General features: G+C 59.3%; 1 protein-coding gene across 2 annotated transcripts in view; it reads right to left on the bottom strand.

Moving 5' to 3' along the window:
• Positions 1-11,112: 11,112 nt before the first annotated feature.
• Positions 11,113-19,717, bottom strand: part of PTPA (protein phosphatase 2 phosphatase activator) — a 31,274-nt gene continuing 22,669 nt past the window's right edge. For both annotated transcript variants that reach the window (XM_047768638.1, XM_047768639.1), the window contains 2 exons: positions 16,302-16,409; positions 11,113-12,591 (listed from right to left, as the gene is read on the bottom strand). In XM_047768638.1, coding sequence (XP_047624594.1) covers positions 12,514-12,591; positions 16,302-16,409 — 186 coding nt within the window. In that variant the 3' untranslated portion in view covers positions 11,113-12,513. The remainder of the gene's footprint in view (positions 12,592-16,301; positions 16,410-19,717) is intronic.

Here is a 19,717-nt window from a genome sequence, read left to right as displayed (position 1 = left end):
GTGTTTTGGAAGTGAGGTCTGATAGGACAATGGAGTCTGTTCTGAGGGCTTAGAACTTCGATTGACGTGCCATTCTGCCTCCTGTGACCTCCCTGCCTCCCTGGGACACGTTCTCGGCCCCCCACCCCCTACCCCTGGCCCCTGGCCATGCCTGGCCTCCCCTTCTGCATGACTGCTATTGCCTTCCACCCTGGGAACGGCCCAGGGACGGCTGGGGTCTGGCGTATGTGCCCAGTAGTGTCGCAGGGCATGGTGGCAGCTCTCGTTGCCCGAGGTTGGCTGCACTACCACCTGCCTGGAAGCCAACCAGAGGCTGTGTCTAGGAGCCCCTTACCTACCCACCATCTGAGAACTGAGATCCCAGGGGGGGGGGTCACCCCTCTGCTGGAGGTTGAGGTGGGGCCCGTGGGAAGGGGAGGAGTCTAGCCAGCTTCCCCCGGTCCCTGCACTGGGCCAAGACTCAGGACATCTGTCTGGTGGTTGGTGGATGGGGTAACTCAGCAACTGTCAGGTTCAAGGGATGGACGGAACATGCCGTGGACACACACATGGGCAGAGGGGTGCCCGGTATTCCCCCGGCCAGCTCCAGGGCACCCTTCTCCCATAGCCTCCCTGAGTCTGGTTTGTGTTTGTCTTTTCTGGCCAATGCAAGACACCTTCTGGGACAAGCCACAAAATAAGAATTGAGGAATTTGTGTTACACAAGTTAAATGCTCTAATATTTGCTTTTAAAGCTGGTATTGTACAATATAAAGATGAATGGTAAAATTCATGCTGATCATTTAAAAATTCGTGTTTTTCCTTACTTAGAGTGACTCGAAAGCAAATAAAAATTTCATCATGACAAATTGAGAGCCTGTGGAAGGAAGGAAACACATTCTAGGTACCATTAGTAGCACTTTTTTTCCTCCTTTTTGAGGAAGGGGCCTTGAGTTTCCCTGTTTTTTTTTTTTTTTTTTTGGTCGTGCCCGCAACATGTGGCAGTTTCCTGGCTGGGGATAGAACCCACACCCCAGATGTAGCTAGAACCACAGCAATGACAGTGCTGGATCCTTAACCCATTGAGCCACAAGGGAACTCCCCTGCATTTCCATTTTGCACTGGGCCCCCAATTATACACCTGGCTCTGCCACTAGCATCCCCAGGAAAACATTTTCCTAGCTTTGCAACCCTGGGAGAAGGGGCATCCTCCCATAGCTCCAAAAGGAAGTACCAGGGATGCCACTCATTGGCACAGCCTCAGTCACATGCTCACCCCTGAACCAATCACAGCAGATGGGGAGGCAGGGCCCCTCTGATTGGCCAAGTCTGGGCCTCTGTCCATCCTGAAGACTAGGGGAGGGGATTGGTCAGCCCACTTCAACCCTTTTTGATGGGTGCTCTGTAGAGAAGAGGGATTCTGTTCCAGGGGAATGGGAGCTGCCCAGCCACCAGCCCCTGCTATGCTTCCTCTATACATTCTATATGCTTAGGGTAAAAAACCACAGTATCAGCTGGGCAGAGAGCATCTTAGCGCGGTTCTCCTGGCTCACATCTCCCCAGTGTCCTTTGCAGGGTCCTCCTCCCCTTCCGTTAAAGGCAGGGAGGCTCTGGGCTCAGACCTTGGTCCCTTCTCCCTTCCCGCCACCTTCTCCCGGCAAAATTCATGCAGTCCCATCAACCCACTGACAGCTCCATCTCCAGCTGGGACCTCTATGCCAAATGCAGCTCAGAGCCCCAGCTCTGCATGACCTCGCCTCTTGGGGAGCTCACTTGTCTGAACTCAAACCCCCAAGAACCACCCCCACACCTGCTTCCCCTCCCCCCAAGTCTGTCTGTCCCATCAAATCGGAGCTGCAGCTACAGGCAGGCCTACGCCAGAGCTTGCGGCAATGCTGGATCCTTAACCCACTGAGCGAGGCTAGGGATTGAACCCGCATCCTCATGGATAATAGGCAGCTTCTTAACCTGCTGTGCTACAACGGGAACTCCTAGCCCTTCATTTTTTCACAGCCTTTATCTGTCTCTTATTTTACTGGAGACTTCCTTGTCCGTCCGTCCATCTTCTGCACTAGAATATAAACTGCACAGGGCAGGAATTCATCAGCCCACTGCTCCATCCCCAGCCCCTGGAGAGAACCGTGCACTGCACATAGTAGGTGCCCAATAAACTTCTGTTGGCTGATGGGCCCACTTCCTCTGCTGCCTTCCCAGCAGGCAGTGGGAAGCTCACATGAATAAGTGCCGGCTCCCATCAGTGAAGCAGAGGAGACCCCAGGGGGAGGCCTTGGGTGGGGAGAGGAGGCCAGCAAGGGGGCCCGACTGTTTCGGGCAGGGCTTTGAGTGCCAGGATGAATGCCTGGACCATCTTCTGCCGTGCCAGGTGGCCACTTCCTCGAAGCAGGGCTGCTTCCACCCCTTCTCCTTGCTGCTCTGCCTCTCCACCCTTGGGGATCTCCCACAAACCCAGCCTACCCAAGGCCAAGTTCGAGCGGTCTGCTCTGCCTCCACCAAGTGTGCTGCGCAAGTGTGTGCATGAACCACAGAACCGTGAGACCTCAGAGTTTGAGACGCTGGGAGGTGGTCCCGCCAGCCTGACCCTCCACGGGGCCCCAGAACTCCTGCATTGGACTTGGGGGAGGGACGACTTGGCACCCCAAGGCCCATCCAGCACGTGCTGTCCAGCTTTTTCTAGAAAAACTCCAGGGCCAGGGAGTTTTATCCATTCATTCACTCTACAAAGAGTTACTGGGCACCTACCTACTCTAGAGCAGCCTCTGTTCCAGGCATTGGAGACTCACCAGTGGACCTGCTTCCTGCCCCCACAAAGCTCCCATTCCACTGAGCCAACAAGTCAATAGATAATAAAATTCCAGATCATAATGAGTGTCATGAAGGCAACAAGAATAGTCTAGCTCAGGATGGAGAAGAGCTGGTGTGGTCAACCCTCCTTCTGCAGCCACTCAGAGAAAGCAGGGAGGGCCCCTCGGAGGTGGCAGCCTCTGAGCTGAGCCCTAAACAAGCCCTAAGCAGCCACTGCTCACCCTGGGGTCCAGGTAGTCCAGGCAGAGGGAAGAGAAGGTGCAAAGGCCCAGGGGCAAATGGAGCTTGGGATCTTAGAGGCCCAGGAAGGGAGAATTATGATGGGCATAGGGAGTGGGAGGAGAAGGGAGGGGATCAGAGGGGCCAGGTCATAGAGCAGGTTGTTCTACTGACAGTGAGAAGCTACTTGTGGCATATGATGGGACTCACCTCCAAGTGGCCCAGCGTGGAACCTTATTCAGAGGGTGGAGTGGAATCAGGTGCCAGAGAGGAGGTGGCCACAGCGGGCCAATGAAAGCGGACAGTGGCTGAGACCAAGACGGCCGCAGTGCAGATCAGGGAGAAGTGGACCCATGTGGGTTATAATTTGGAGGCACCCGACAGGACCTGCTCATGGGTTGGATGTGGAGAATGCAAGAAAGGCAGCCGAATGCCTGGATGGGGGGCCAGATGGGTGCTGTCCACTGAGATGGGCTGCCTGGGCCTGGGGGAGAACCAGGAGCCACTGGCCACTTCCTCTTACCCAGCCGAAGTGCCTCGTCCTGCTGACCCACGCAAGACGGACACCAGACAAACCTGGGACCACCCTGACTCCCCAGCATGGGCTGGAGGCCGTGGGCCGTCACTAACACCCTCCAAGCCCCAGTTTCATCATCCCTAAAATGGGAAAGTGATGCCAGTTTCCTGGCTCCCTGTGGGGACACCATGAGGACACGTGAAAAGCACATCTTGCAGGCTGACTCCTGGCTCTGCCAGAAGCGCCATTACTGTCCTTGCTATCCTACCCCACTGTCTGTGGGTTGTTTTTGTTTTGTTTTGTTTTGTTTTTTTGTCTTTTTGCCTTTTCTTGAGCCACTCCCGTGGCATATGGAGGTTCCCAGGCTAGGGGTCTAATCAGAGCTGTAGCCACCAGCCCACACCAGAGCCACAGCAACTCCGGATCCGAGCCGCGTCTGTGACCTACGCCACAGCTCACGGCAACGCCGGATCGTTAACCCACTGAGCAAGGCCAGGGATCAAACCCTCATGGTTCCTAGTCGGATTCGTTAACCACTGCGCCGCGAAGGGAACTCCTGTGGGTTTTTTTGTTCTTTTTTTCATCTTTTCTTTTCTTTCTTTCTTTCTTTTTTTTTTTTTTTTTTTTGCCATGCTTGTGCCATGAAAAAGTTCCCAGCCCAGGGATCGAACCCTTGCCACATCAGCAACCTCAGCCACAGCAGTAACAATACCAGATCCCTTAACCCCTAAGCCACACAGGAACTCCCCACTTCATTGTCTTTGAGGGACTGCTCCTGCCTCCCAAAAATAGGTGCCTCTCAGATGGAGCCAGGGTCTGGGGCCAATCTTGGACTCCCACCTGCCATCTGCTGCCGGGTCCAGTCCTCAACTCTGGTCCCCCAGAAGCTCTACTCTCTGAAGCCCCAGCCACCTGCCCCCTTCCTCAGAGAGACTCTGCTAGATTTCACCTCCTTTATCCAGACATGTCTGAGCAAGTCTCCCCTGCTTCTCTCCCTCCTGCCTCCCTTCTGGAGGTACACCGGATTCCAGTGCTCCTTAGGGGGAAAAATTTTAACTGGTATCCAGCATTTTTTTTTTTTTTTATGGCTGCACCCACAGCGTATGGAAGTTTCCAGGCCAGAGATTGAATCTGAGCCACAGCAATGGCCACGCCGGTTCCTTTAACCCACTGGGGATCAAACCCACGCCTCCACAGCAACCCGAGCCACCACAGTTGGATTTTTAACCCACTGCACCACAGCAAGAACTTGGGGGAAATTTTTTTTTTTTTGTCTTTTTGTCTTTTTGCCATTTCTTGGGCCGCTCCCGCGGCATATGGAGGTTCCCAGGCTAGGGGTCTAATCAGAGCTGTAGCCACCCGCCTACGCCAGAGCCACAGCAATGCAGGATCCGAGGCGCATCTGCGACCTACACCACAGCTCATGGCAACACCGGATTGTTAACCCACTGAGCAAGGGCAGGGACCGAACCCGCAACCTCATGGTTCCTAGTCTGATTTGTTAACCACTGCGCCATAACGGGAACTCCAAATACTTGGGGGGAAATTCTTAAACACAATTTCTATTTTTAAAACTACAAAATGATAATGTGGACATTGTAGAAAGATTTAAAAATCAAATATGAAAAACAAAACGCAAATACTTACCCACAATCATTTTCCCTGTCCCTCCCATGACTCAGTAATGTTTAAAATATTTTTTTTTTGTCTTTTTAGGGCCACACCCGCGGCATATGGAAGTTCCCAGGCTAGGAGTCTAATCAGAGATACAGCTGCTGGCCTACACCACAGCCTCAGCATCGCCTGATCCTCAACTCACTGAGCAAGGCCAGGGATCGAACCGGCAACCTCGTGGTTCCTAGTCGGATTCGTTTCCACTGCGCCACAATGGGAACTCCAGGAATATTTAACATCTTCATAATCATCTGTTGGAGGCAGGAAAAGCAATACGGGTTTCCCCCAAACCGCCACATCCCCTTCACCCAGGATAAGCATGTTACTACCTAGAGAAAGTGCCCTCTGATCCTTTGTCCATGTGATTGGACAGAGAGACAGACCCATCAAAAGGTACATTTTTTCTTTTTTCTTTTTTTTCTTTTTTTTTCTTTTTTTTTACAGAAAAGGAGCTGCTTTTCCCACTTCCAACAGGTCATAAGCATCTTTCCGGGAGAATCAATGGGTAAGTGCCTCATCTGATGGCCCATTTATATGCCTGCTCCAACCGGCCTCCTACAATCCCCCACCGCTGGACACACAAGTTATGTCCAGTGTTTCATGAGGGTAAGTCATGCTAGAATAGGCTCCAGGACGGGGTGAGGGGCTGCCTTCCTTATTCACTGCAGCATCCCAGAGCCTGGCACAGGGCAGGAGCAGAGCGGGCTCCAGAGATGCTGGCTGGATGAGTGACCCAACCCAAGCCAGCTTCTCCAGGGCCCCCTCCACCGTGACTCTGGTCCTCGGCCTGCAGCTGCACCCAGGTCCCCCAGGGCCACTCCAACAGCCCACTTGGGCTCTGCTTTCCTCCCTCCCCTTTTTTGCCACCCTGACGCCACCCTCATCCCTCCCTGGCCCATTGTACTTCTGCCTCAGGGCCCTTGCCCCCAGAACTGCTCTCTGAGGTCCCCCAAATACCCCAACTCCAGTACTGGCCAGCTGGCCTCAGTGCAGCAGTAGACAGGCCGAAGCACCCCCTCGGCCTCAGCAGTGTCCCCCTGCCGCCAGGCTGGGTGCCCAGCTTCCTCTCTTTCCCCCCCAGTTCTCCTGGGTGATCTGGCCCATTCTGCCCCTCCATCACCCTCCGCAACAGGCAGAGCCCCTAAAATCTATCTCAGCCGTTCGCAGATACTTCTGAGCACCTGCAGTGTGTGACCCCTCCTAGGGATAGAGGGAGACAGCACCTCAGTGGCCAGGAGCAGCAAGACGGGTGCCGAGCCTAGGGGGGTGGGCCTCAGCCCCCACCAAGGAACCCCAAATATAGAGAAGCTGTGTCTGTGGAGCAAACAGCCCCCCACCACCCCATCTTCCAACTAGATGGCTGCCCCCCCAGTGCCCCCCCAAAGGTCCTGGAGCAGCTGCACAGACACATGTGGCCCCAGAGCCAGTGTGCTGGGTACTCAGAGCAGGGGTAGGCGGACGGCTGCCTGACCATCCAGCACACCTGACCTGGTCCAGGGCGCCAGGTGAGGATGCTCAAGGAAGCGAGGCCTCCACTGCGCCCTGAAGAATGACCAGGGGTTCCCAGTGGGAAAAGCGTTCTAGGGAAGGGCCTAACTATTCAGTGGCCTGGAGAGTCTAAGGAACAGAAAAGAGGACAGGGTGGCTGGACCCTGGGGAGCAGCGGGGGGCGGGGGGGGGGAGGGAGCCTGAGGCTGGACTGCCGGATGCAGGTGGGGTGGAGGGCGGTCCTGGAAGTCCCTGCAGCCCAGATGTCCCCTCCCCACCAAGGACTGGGATTCAGGAGCCTGGCCAGCCTCCCAACCAGCCACATCCAACACATCCTCCCAACAGAGCTCCTCAAACTCAGTGTCTCTCCCCCACCCAAGCCTGCTCCTTCTGCTGGGGTCCTCCCAGGCAGACAGGGGGTGTCCCCAGCATCATCAAGAACTCTGCCCTCAAGTTCCCTGGTGGCTCAGCAGGTTAAGGATCAAGTATTGTTACTGCCATGGCTCGGGTCACTGATGTGGCATGGGTTCAATCCCTGCCTGAGAACTTCCAAATGCCATGAGCATGGCCAAAAAAAATAAATCAATTTAAAAAAAAAAGGACTCCGGAGTTCCCGTCGTGGAGCAGTGGTTAACGAATCCGACTAGGAACCATGAGGCTGCGGGTTCGATCCCTGGCCTTGCTCAGTGGGTTAACGATCCGGCGTTGCCGTGAGCTGTGGTGTAGGTTGCAGACGCGGCTCGGATCCCGCGTTGCTGTGGCTCTGGTGTAGGCCGGTGGCTACAGCTCCGATTCGACCCCTAGCCTGGGAACCTCCATATGCCGTGGGATCGGCCCAAGAAATAGCAAAAAGACAAAAAAAAAAAAAAAAAGGACTCCACCCTCTCCATCAGCACCAAATCCCACCAATCTCCTGCTGCCCAGCCCAGGGCTCTCTCTGCCCTTCACAGGGCCTTCAGCATCTCCTACCTGGGCCGAGGCACCAGTCTTGGCACCACCAGCACCCAGCTTCCACCCAGCAGTCAGACAGCTGCCCGGGATCCCCAAATCTCAATGGGACCTCACACACAGCTGCCAGCTAAACACCCTCCCTGGTCACTGCTTCATTTACTGGTGCCCGCTGTGTGCCAGTCTCTGCTGGCCCTGGGAGCCAGCAGTGAGCTGGTCCCTGTCCGTCTTCCAGCAGAGCAAGACAGACACGAAGCACATGCCTCTCGCAAAGAACTAAATGCAGTTGTGTGCGTCTCTGGCGACGCGTAGGGGTGGGGCTGGGGGGTGGTCTCCCACAGAGGCGGCCCAGAGCCCTCCGTGGGCCTGCCCCCTCCTGCCTTTGCACCCCTGCCTCTTGGGGCCCAACCTCCACCCCTCTGCTCACAGCAGCCCCCACTGGCATGCCCTCTGTGCCCACATCCAAGGCCCTGCCCAAATGTCACCTCCTCCACACAGCCTTCCCCGGGTCCCCAGATTCCTTTGTCCCCCTTCTTCCACTAGCTCTTGCTTCTCCCACTAAGACTCTTCTTGAAAGCAGGATGCTCACCTCCTCATCTCTGCATTGCCCCAAGTGACTCAGATGTACCCTATGCTTAATACTTGTTGGATTCACGAAAAACACGTTGCCCAACGTGGGTGCACGTCACCCTTGTTCTCCTTCCAGCACAATCCTGCCCAGCTTTCCCTCCCAGGAAAGGCCGCTGCTGTCCCTCCCTGACCATGGCTCAGCCTCAGCTCCTTTGAGCCAGGAAGGAACACAGCTGAGGTTCAGTTTGTTCCCTGGGGCGTCTGGCCCGGGAGGGTGGGAAGCTGACACCCCGCCCTCCAGCTCTGGGGGCAGGAACCCTTGCCACACTCCACCCCCCAGGTCGTGCGTGGCCCTCCCACCCTGCCCCCAGCCCTGGCCCAATCCTAGGTGCCCACTGCCCCTGAGTGCCCCGCCACGCCCTCCTCCCTCACCTCAGCCTGCTCTCCCCACCTTGCCTCACATTTCCCTGCAGAGGAAAACCTAGCTCGGCCTGCCTCATGCCCGCCACGGGCCTGCCTCCCCTCCAGGAGAAAGGACAAGCAGCCGGTGTCTCTCTACACCCGCTCCCATCAGTTCTCTGCCCGCGCCTGCACCGCCACCTTCCTGCTCCGGGGTTGTTCCCAGGGCCCAGGGGACACAGAGGCTTCCCTGACCTCAAATCCCATCCACTCACCTGGCCCCTGCCCCCTTTACAACAAAACTCCTAAAGGGGAGGGAGCTGTGGGGAAAGAGGCCCGGCAACCACCCTGCCCACCGTCCTCACCCACGCCTGCCTCCGCCGGGGAGCCTGGGTGGGGAGACTGCGTGCTTCCAGGAGCCCCTCACCAGGCATCGGGAGGAAGCGCCCTGTGTCCAGGGACCTCCCTGTTCTGTCCCCACTTCCTCCCCAGCCTGCACCTAGGGCTTCCTCCTCGCACCCCCACCCCACTGGAGCAGCCCTTAGCGAGGACCCAAGGCCCCAGGGTCCATCCTCTGTCCTTAGTCATACATCCAGCGGGTCACCACCAGGCCCTTCCCCTGTACCAAACCCTCCAGCAGCTTCCACAGACTACCCCCGACTAGACTCCAAACGCCTCTGCCTCCTCCACGTACCGCCCCAGCCCACCCCCACCGCCCCAGCAGCTCCCCCCCCCCCCCCCCCGCTTTCTTGTGCAAGGGGGCTTTTTGTCTTTTTAGGGCTGCACCCGTGGCATATGGAGGTTCGTTCCTAGGCTAGGGGGTCCCACGAGAGCTGTAGCTGCCGGCCTACACGATGGCTCACAGCAACATTGGATCCTTAACCCACGGAGCAAGGCCAGGGATCGAACCTGCATCCTCATGGATGCTCATCAGATTCATTTCCACCGAGCCACGATGAGAACTCCGCCCCACTCTTTGGGGTCTCAGCTCTTGTCTTTCCTGACCCTTGTAGCTCAAGTAAACCCCCCTGGCGGACCCTAATTAATTGCTCTTATTTTCCTCTTTGTAGTAACGCACCCCTCCCAACATTCTGCTATTTCTGGATTTACTGTCTTCAACACTAGAATGAGGAATATGCAGCCACTATTTGTGAAATGAATAATTTCAAATTATGCCCATTTTTCAGATCAGGCTCAGAGATGAGGTTAGCTATCAGGGTCTCCTAGCTTCGGAGGGTCAGGCCTTGGGTTGAACTCATGTCAGACTGTCTCCAGAGGCAGGCCTTGGAGTTCTCCCAAGGCACAGTGGGTCTTATCCAGCGTTATTGCTGCAGTGGCTTGGGTCGCTGCTGTGACACAGGTTTGATCCCTGGCGCAGGAACTTCCACATATGGGGGGTGTGGCCAAAAGAAAAGTCACAGCCAGGCCTCTTGGCCACCAGGTCCTCCAACCCTGTGCCAAGCCTCCGAGGCAGGAGAAAGGCTGAGGGTTCTTGTTCTTGGAGGAGGTTTGTTTGAAGACAGAAGCCAAGTCTCAGGCACAGCAGCCCGATTCCCAACTCGAGTAGGACAGGGACACAAAGGGAAGAACAGAGAACGCCCCCTTAAAAAGCACAGGGGCAGTGGGAGGTCCCGTTGTGGCTCATTGGAAAAATACCCAACTAGTATCTAGGAGGATTTGGGTTCAATTCCTAGCCTTGCTCAGTGGGTTAAGGATCCAGTGTTGCTGTGAGCTGTGGTGTAGGTCACAGACGTGGCTCAGGTCCAGTATTGCCGTGGCTGTGGTGTTGGCCAGCAGCTGTAGCTCTGATTTGACCCCTAGCCTGGGAATTTCCATATGCTGCGGGTGTGGCCCTAAAAAGCAAAAAAAAAAAAAAAAAACAGTGCCGGGGCGGAGGTCTGTGGTGGTGCAGCAGGCTAAGGATCAGCATCGTCGCTGCTGTGGCCTGGGTTGCTACTGTGGTACAGGTTCAATCCCTGGCCCAGAAACTCCACATACTACAGGCGTAGCCAGAAACAAACAAACAACTGCAGGGGCACATTTCATAGCCAGGCCCAGGTCACGCTGGGGCTGACCCAGAGGTTGGGCAAGGCTGCCTTCATCAGGCACAGCCGCAGTGACTGTGGGCCATTTGTACACTGTGTGCCCTGCGCTGAGGACGCCACAGCTTCATCTGCTCCCAGCCAGCGCCCAGGATCACCCTCACTACAGACGAGGAAGGGAGGCTCAGAGAGATCCAGTAGCTTACCTAAGGGCTTGCAGCTGAGGGGGGAGACAAGCAGGACTTGAACCCAGGTCTCAGCTTCGAGCTTGCTGAGGCGACCATTACCCACTCAGGTGCCTTCCTGCTGCCCAGGAGAGGCTGGACCCAGACCCGAGCTCAAACAGCTCAAGCCCCAGACCCCACCGCCCAAGGGAAGGGGACTGGATGGGGGACAAGTTGTTGTGGGGAGAGGAAATGAGCGCAGGGCATGAAAAGACACACCTCACGCTGGTGACAGGTGCAAAACAGAGGCTTTAATCTGAACAGCAAAGAAGACGCCAGGGGCTGAGGGGGACCCAAGGGGAAAGAGGGGAGGAGGAGCCAGTGAGGCGGTGGTCTGGACCCTGGCGGGGAGGCAGGACTGAGCCTCTCCTAGGAAAACTATTTCTGTGACCCTGCGGCTCCTGCCCCAGCCTCTGCCCAGGCCATCGGCCCAGACCAGAGGCCAAGCCCCTGAACTGTGCTTCTCGGGTGCTCCTCCTTCCCCAAGGTGTGTGCATCCAGCTGCCAGGAGGGGACAGCGGAGATGGGGGGACGGGCAGAGGGGAGTCTATAATAGGAGCCAGGCCTGGGAGCAGCCCCTCTGCCCCAGATGAGCCTGCCCCGCCCAGCCCCTGCCCATCCTCAGAGCCCATGCCTAGGCTCGGGGGGCCACCACGGCCCCCTCCTGGAATGCCAGCAGGCGAGTTTGGGGAGGTAGCAGGACGAGGGAGCAGACTGCTGTTTTCAGAGCCCTCCTGCTGCCCATGCAGCCACCACCCAGCCGAGGGGCAGGGAAATGGGGCCAGGGCCTGGGGAAGCAGCAGCAGTGCAGAGCAGGAGCAGCAGACAAGACGGCCGAGAGGGGCCCAGGTTCTCCGGGTCCCCCGCACCCACCCTTCCAGAGTTCCTGCCACCCCCTCTCCCAGCAGGGGAGAGCTCCGAAAAAGCAGGCCTCACGCAGTACACTGGTGGGCAAGCCCGCCAGGGCCCTTCCAGAAGCCCGGAGCCCACCCAAAGGGCAGCTTCCAGAGGCTACCCCTGAGCCAAGGGCCCAAGAGCAGAAAAGCAAGGACGAGGCACTGGACACAGGTGCCCACAGGCCCAGGGGCAGCCGTGAGAAGGAATTGGGAGGGTCCCCAGCAGAAGAGCCACTGCTTCTCCCTTGGCAACCCCACCCCGGGCTGGCCTCCAGCCCTTAGAACACCTGGACACCCACCCGAACATGGCTTGGGAGACTGACCCACCCTGTGGGGAGCGACTGCTCCAACCCCAAGAAAGGCAACCTGGGAAGGGAGAGCCATGGCAAGGGCACAATGCACCCCCTCCCCACAGCGGCCCGGAACAGCCGGGGTCGCAGACGGGACGGGACAGGAAGGAGATGGCAGGGTGGGCCCAGGGCCCCTGTCCCCCGACTCCCTTGCCCGTCCACCACAGGGGAAGTCAGGAAACTGGCCACACTTTGGTCACTTCTCCCAACTTGGGTCCTTCGGCCTTATGCCCTGAGCCTCCCTCAACCCCACGCTCACCACCCACCCCAGTAAACAGCCTCTCGTCGAACAAAGAACAGAGGGAGGGGGTGGGGAGGGGCTGCAGCCGGGGAGGGGGGGCGGGCATAGGAACTGCAGCCTGGACGGCCGGCGGTGGGCGCCCCCTAGCACGATGCGACGGGATGGATGGGCAGCAGGCTCCCGAACTTGAAGTGCTGGATCACGGGGAACTTCTCCAGGCACTGCGAGGAAGGAGGGGCAGAGCAGACAGGTGAGGGCCGCGCTGCACCCCTGCCAAGGCCTGCTGGGCCTCCCGGGCCTCCAAGGGCCCCCTGGATGACCCTGGAGGCCCGGACCGATGTGGTTCTAGAGGTGTCTATCCAGGGCCCGGGCCTCGGCCCAGTCTCAGAGCAGCCCCCAGCCTCTGCGGAAGGGCAAAGCTCCCCACCTGTTCCTGACCGCCCCCCCAAAGACCCCCAGTGCACAACAATCAAGCCCAAGTAATGAGAGTGGGGGGCGGGGGAAGAGAGGAAAAGAAGGCCGCCCAACCCCCCGAGGCCGAGCCAGAAGAGAGACAGCCAAGTGCCATCACTTGGCCCAGAGCAACAAGCTAGAGACCAGAGGTGTGAAGAACCCTCCAGATCACGGGGTCCCTGGCCCAGGTCCCGGCCCTGGAGGAGGTGTGGGGACACTGGGCCCCCAGCCTGCGAAGGGCCCAAGGCCCATTTCTCCCAGTTTCTGGTTCTCTCAGGCTGAAAAAGGCGTCCTGGCGCTCCAGAGCACAACAGTGAGAACCGCCAACCCCTGCCCCAGGCCACCCAGAGGCCCCAGGCAGGCTAGAGAAGGAGAGCACTGGAGAGGGGACAGGGGACAGCTGGGCTGGGGGTGGCGCTCCTCCCCGGGTCTCAGCCCCGGGCCCCAGCAGAGGAGGGAAAACGAGAGGGGCAGGGCTGACTGCGTGCCCCCTGCGCCTGCCCGCCACAGGCCCTAGTCACTGCCAGCTCTCAGGCAGCAGCCCCAGGCACCTGAGGATCTGCCTCTTCTCATACTTTTGGCCACAGAAACAACCAGAACGTGCCCCTCCTGGCTAGGGTGGACTCAGAGAGGGTGAAAGTCCCATTCGGAGGCTTTGCTCCCCTCCAGCTCCCCGGCCCAGGCCCCGCCTCAACCCCAGCCCCGTGTGTCAAGACTGAAGGGGCCACAAGGTGAGCAGGAGGGGAGTCTCTCTGCACCATGGAGGGAGGTGGCACAAAGCTCTGTGTGGGAGCAGAGCCCAGGCCACCGAAGGCAGACAGAAAGTGGGGAGCGGGCAGCGGGGGTGGTCCCCGGGGCGGGAGGAGGAGCAGCAGCAGACCCGGGCCAGCAGCAAAGGCAGCTGCCGTTGTGCTTATGTCATGGAGGAAGTGGTAGGAGTTTGTCAGAAGGGGCCCCCCCCCCAGGGCTGAGGAATTCCAGAAAGGGTCAAAGGTCAATCTGCTTGTAGCTCTCGGGCCTGAGAAGCTGCAAAGGCCAGAGGCTTAGAGAGAGGGGCCAGTGGAACCCAGAACAAGCTTCCCCAGGGCCACTGGAGGCAGGAGCCGGGCTAAAGGCAAAGGGCTGCTTGGGACAACAGCAGAGGGAGCCTCCAGCCAGGCCTTCCTCCCAGCGCCCTGGGCCTGGGCCCCACCCACGTCCTGAGCAGAGCAACAGCTTCAGCCTGTTCACACTGACCAGCCAGCTGGAGGCCCCTCAGGTCCCAGCAATCCAGGAGAAGGGGCTCTCTGGGCCTGGACGGGCCCTTCCAAAGGGCGCGCCAGCCCCGCGCCAGCCCTCAGCAAAGACAGGGCCCCTGGGAAGCATCTGGTTCTTCAGTTCAAAAGGCCAAGGCAGGCAGTTTGGAGACGCAGACAGGTGGTCCCAAGTCCTGATGCCAGGCCCAGCCAGGCCTCTGTGGCGGCTGAGTCTGGCTGGTGGCTTTGGCCTTGCCGAGCCCCTCCTGGACTTCAAGACTGGAAGGCCTCTGGAGTTCCCATCGTGGCCCAGTGGAATGAACCTGTATCCATGAGGAAGCAGGTTTGATCCCTGGCCTCCATCAGTAGGTTAAGGATCTGGTGTTGCTGTGGCTGTGGTGTAGGCCGGAAACTACAGCTCCAATTCAACCCCTAGCCTAGGAACTTCCATATGCTGTACCTTTAGGTACGGCCCTAAAAAGCAAAAAAAGAAAAAAATATACTGGTGGGCCTCAAAGGTCCTCCTCCAGGAAAAGCGAGTCCTTCCTTCGCTCTCCTGTGCCAGGAGCTCGCGCCCCCCCTGGCTAGCTGCTAGCAACTTACAAATGAGTGCCAAACGCCACGGAGACTCGGTGTCCCTAACCTAATGCCAGCGAGTTCCAGCCCTGTCCCAGAGCGCAGTCTGGCCATCACATGGCGCCCGGCTGGAACCTGCCGCTTCCAGGACAGGCTCTGGGTGAGCTACTCCCGCTTCCTGGAGTTTGCAGTCACCGACCTCCTTGCGTGCAACATCCATAGAAACAATGACAACTGTCACACCGGGCTGTTTGGTTTGTGTGGCACCATCACCATTTCTACTCTTAATTTGCCCCTCCCTCATCCTCTGTCAGCTCAGAAAGGAGTGGGCAGGGGTAGGGGGCGAGGGCTCCTGTTCTGCCCTGAGGGCCCCGGTCACTCAAGCGAGAGTCTGCAGCAAGGACAGCATTTAAGGTCCCAAGCAGGAAAGGCACCCAAGAGTCCTGCCTGTGACACAGGGGGTGTGGGGGTGGGAGGCTGGGGAGGGCTGTGCACAACCCCCCCCACCGCCGCCGCGCCGTACCCCCCCCCCCGCCCGCCGCAGCAGTGGGGAGCTCCCCATCCACACCTACTGTGGGGCTGGGGCAGGGACTAGGACGCTCTCCAAGCAGGAGAGCCAGCGTGGAAGGCCAGCATGGGCCCGCACAGCCCCAGCCCCAGCCCCAGCCCCAGCGAAGGCGCCTCTAGATTAGAGAGGTATGTGGGTTGGAACCTAAACACAGGATGTGAAGTCCAGAGGAAGGGGACCGAGGGGAGGGGGAGGGCGGAAGGGAGAGAGAGGCCAGGCGCGGTCAGGTCCAGCGCCTTTAACCCCTTCAGGGCCGCGCAGTGCTTGTCCTTGCACCCGCCCTCCACCGTTTCCTCCCTGCTCCTCTGCCTCTGTGGCCGGGGTGTGAGGGAGCTCTGGGTGTAGGGAGGTTTCCCGCTCCCAGGAGAGGGATGGCCAAGGGTCAAGAGAGGGGCACCTGCGAGGCAACACCTGCGACCCACAGCCGGGGACTCTGGGACCCCACTGCTCCAGGTGAGGGACTTCGCAGCAGGCCCTTCCCACGCCAAGGGTCAAGCGGTTGCAGGAGTGGTCTGCCCCGGGTGTGGAAGGAGCTTGTGGAAAGGACAGGCGGGGGGCTGGGGGGGATGCCTCCTCCCTACCTGCCAGAGAAAAAAACCACCTCCTTGGCGGGGAGGATGCCTCGGAAGACGAGCACACAGAGCGAGCAGAGAAGGCGGGAGCCCCTCGCAGCAGGGCGAGCTCCGGAAAAGCAGCCTCACCCATCTGAGGGCAGGGAGGACAGGGAGCCCGACCCCCAAGACCTCCCACCCTCCCCGCGCTCAGATACACCAGCGCTGGAGCAGCTCACTCTGGGTGAGGCCTCCGAGGATCCAACCCCTCCCCGAGCACGTCTTCGTGTGCGTGTTCCCACGGGAGACAGAGCTGAGAGGGGCCTTCAGCCACGTGACAAGTGGGAACAGAGACCCCCTGAGCAGCAGGGCCTTGCCTCAGTCACAGGGCCGAGCTGGGCCTCAATCCAGCGCTTCTGGGGACCGCCCGTCCCATAGACTGACTCTGAGGCCTCAAGCGTCAGAGGAGCTGCTCCCGGCTTCAGAGCAAAGCGGTGGGGTGGGGGGAGCAGCAGCCCAGGACCCGGAACGCAGGCAGCCCCCCTCACCTCGGCCTTGTACATGCGGATGAGACCCTGGTTCACTTTGGACCAGGACGGGACGGCACTGATGTTCCACAGCTGGTTGGAGTGCTCTGCAAAGGGGCCCGTCTTCATCTGCAAAAGAGAGCCCACAAGCCGGAGGGGTGGGCCTCCTGGGAGCCAGCCCCGGCTCCTCGCTCGACACACACGCACACACACGCATGCACGCACGCACGCACACACACACACGCACACGCACGCACACACACGCACGCAGGCACGCACACATGCAAGATGCAAGCCCACGCACGCACACACGCACGCACACACACACGCACGCGCGCACACGCACGCACACAGGCACGCACACATGCAAGATGCAAGCCCACGCATACACACGTACGCAAGCACACATGGATACACACACGGATGAGCACACACTCACTCCTGGGGCCCGGGCTGCAGCATCTGCCTATGGGATGCACACGTGCGTGCGCGCGCGCACACACACGCACACACACACACAGACACGAACCAGACTCGGTCCCTCTGGCCTGCCACAGGCAGGGCTGGAAGAGCCAAGGGGGGGTGGGCTTGGGGGACGGCCCAGACCAAACCCAGGCCTCTGACTGCCCTCTGCGTGGCAGGGAGGGAGGAAGGAAGAGGGGGCAGAGGTGGGCCAGAGGGCACCTGCTACAGATTCGGGAGGAAGGTCTGTACAGGGAGCCAGCCTAACCTGGCAGGAGAGCGGGGAGGGGACAGCAAGGGACAGGCGAGAGCAAAGATAGGTCCATTTCTGGCCCCTCCTCTCGGAAGGGAGACATTCTGCAGCGAGCCCGGTGGGTCCCCACGACATGAGAAAACCGCCGCTGAGACGGGGAACCCTCGGACAGCTCAAGGCCAGCACATCTGCTTTCACCAACCACAGCTCAAAGTCCCTCTCAACACCGCCCCACCCCGGCTGATAGGCAGCACTGAGGCTGGGGGCACGGGCTCAGCACCCTGAGCCCCAGGCTTCAGAAGAGAGAGTCCGAAAAGCAAAGAGGCCAAGCTGGCAAGAAAGCAGACTTGGACCTCGAGCAGGTGGAAGGTTCCAGAAGAGGCTGTGTGTGGAGGCAGGGCTGGTGGGGAGCTCTTTCAGGGAGAAAGAATGGGTCCCACACTGGCTCTCCAGGAGCTCAGGAGCACAACCCCCCCCCCCCACCCTTCGGCTGCGGGCTGGCCTGCTAACCAGTCCCACAAGCCTCTCCCTTCTCCAGGAAAGGCAACTCTTACAAAACTGTAAGATCCAAGTCAAGAGAGTTGCCGTTTTACCCTTGTCATCTCCCTCCCCTGGTCCAAGATCCCCAAAAGCCTGTCACAACCCCCAGGTTCAGTAGCAAAAACAAGCAGCTCCTTCCTCCAGCAGTGAGGCCACAGCCCTAGGCCCCCACGGGGCTTCTCCTGGGCCGGTCGGTCCCTTCACCCAGCATCTTTTCCCTCCTCTCTCTAAGGCTCCCTCCTCCAGGAAGGCAGCCAGGAGCCCCCAGCCGGTAGGGGCTTGGCCTTCTCAGGAGCTTTGTTCCCAAGGTCCCACTCGGTCAGGCTCCACCCCCCCCCCCCCCCCCCGCCCCTTCTGGAGGCTCCAGCCCCATCTCGCACTCGCACACATCCGGGCCGCAGCCCTGAGAAGCTCAGGGGTCACTGGAGCTGTGGAACCAGTTTCACTCTGGACGGGGCCCTGTGTGCAAACCACCCAGGAGGCGTGCTGCCGGCTCTGTCGCAGCCGCAGCTCCAAGGCCTGTTCAGCAAGGGCTCCGAGGCCAAAGCTGGCCGAGGGACAGGCGGAAACCCGAGGTTCTGCTTGCTGGGCCAGCCTCGCCCACTAGGGGCACGGAGTGGGAAGCCTGCTGGCAGAGCCAGGGGAGGCCCGAGCTCCGGAGCCCCCCCGCCATGGCCCCGGCCCCCTCCCTCCATGGCCAGACCTGCTATTTCTCTCGAGGGACCCCCCCCCGCGCCCCACCCCACTGCCGGCCTTCACGTCCCAAGGTCTCCCCCCAGTCCTTCAGAAGGAGCCTCTGCAACTCTGGAAAGGAAAACAGATGAGGGGGGAAAGGAATTGGGGTCGAGAAGACAAAAAAAATTAGCTCATTCTAGCCACAAAGGGAGAAGAGAAAGAGCGAGAACGAGCAAGCAAGCTGCAGTCCCGCAGTGACCCCAGGGGACTCGAGTGAGTCAGAGCAGCCATATTGAGCAGGAAATTACTCACAGACGCTGCGTTCCTGCCTCTCCACTCCCAGGAGAATCGGCCTTTTGTAAATGGTTCCTCTGTCAGTAACTGAGGGGGGATGGGACGGGGGGAGGCTCTACACAGCGCCTTCCTGTCAGCTCCTTCCCTTCCAGCTGAAATCTGATCCCTCCCTTCCCAAAACTCCAAATTTAGAAGCCAGATTGAAACTGAAATTCTTTTCCTGCCGGCCCTGGGCTCTTAAAGGCGCCAGAGCTGCACTTCCTGAGGCGGCAGAAGCCCTGCAAGGTGAGGTCCCTCGTGCGGGATGCTCAGGGCCACCGGGGCAGGTCCCAGGCTGGTTTCATTTCCAGCTTTTTGTGGGTTTAACCCCCCAGCTGCACCAGCCCTAGTGATCCCTGGGTCTCCAGAGGCAACACTGCCCCCTGCCAGACCAGAGCACACAGAGCTAGCTCCACGCAGGCCGCCAGCCAGGCCTCCTGGGTCCCAGCACCGGGCCTCGGGCCTCCCTCACCACCAACTAGAGCAGCTGCAAAAAGCCTGGTCTGGGTAGTGAGGCCCAGACTCTGGAAAACTAGCATCATGTGTGCTGCCGTCAGGAACCACGCCAGCCCCAGCCGGCTCGAGGCTGGCCAGGTGGGTGAGAGGGAGCCCCCCGCCAGTCACCGCAGCTCAGCTCTGGGGGACTCCCTGCGAGCGCCCAATGTTTACCACCATGCCCAGGCACCAAGACCCAAAGTGCAAACCAGGCCTTGCAGAGAGGGTGCAGAACAACCAAGAACTCCAGGGCCTGCCGGCCTCCTCCCAGGTCAGGCCTCTCCATCAACGGCTCCTACAACCTCCTCCCAGTTCGATGTGTCTTTAGCGCCACCTAGTGGCCACCGTGGGATTTCCTCTAGCAGAGGAACCGAAACCTAAACTTCCGGAAGGCTTTTGGGTTTTTAAACCAGCACGACCCAGCAAACAAAAATACAGAGTTTTAACCTGGAGTCAATTCCCATCCTCCCTGACCTCCGGCCTGCCCTTTCTCCTTGTGAGTCACTGACAGGGACCCAAGGGCTTAGCCAGCCACCAGGCGGAGCCAAAACACTCAGCCTCCCACCCCCAGCAAAGCCACCCCAGCTCCCCACCCTGCTCCGCGGGGTCTCCCCGGCTCCGCAGACCCTCCCATTCCACTCTGGAGAGAGCAGCATGTGACTGGCTCTCAAGGCAGTGA

Source organism: Phacochoerus africanus, chromosome 2 (genome assembly GCF_016906955.1).
Source record: "Phacochoerus africanus isolate WHEZ1 chromosome 2, ROS_Pafr_v1, whole genome shotgun sequence".
Lineage (NCBI taxonomy): Eukaryota > Metazoa > Chordata > Mammalia > Artiodactyla > Suidae > Phacochoerus > Phacochoerus africanus.
Note: the sequence above shows the minus strand (reverse complement) of the source record. Positions and strands in the feature narration are given on the sequence as shown.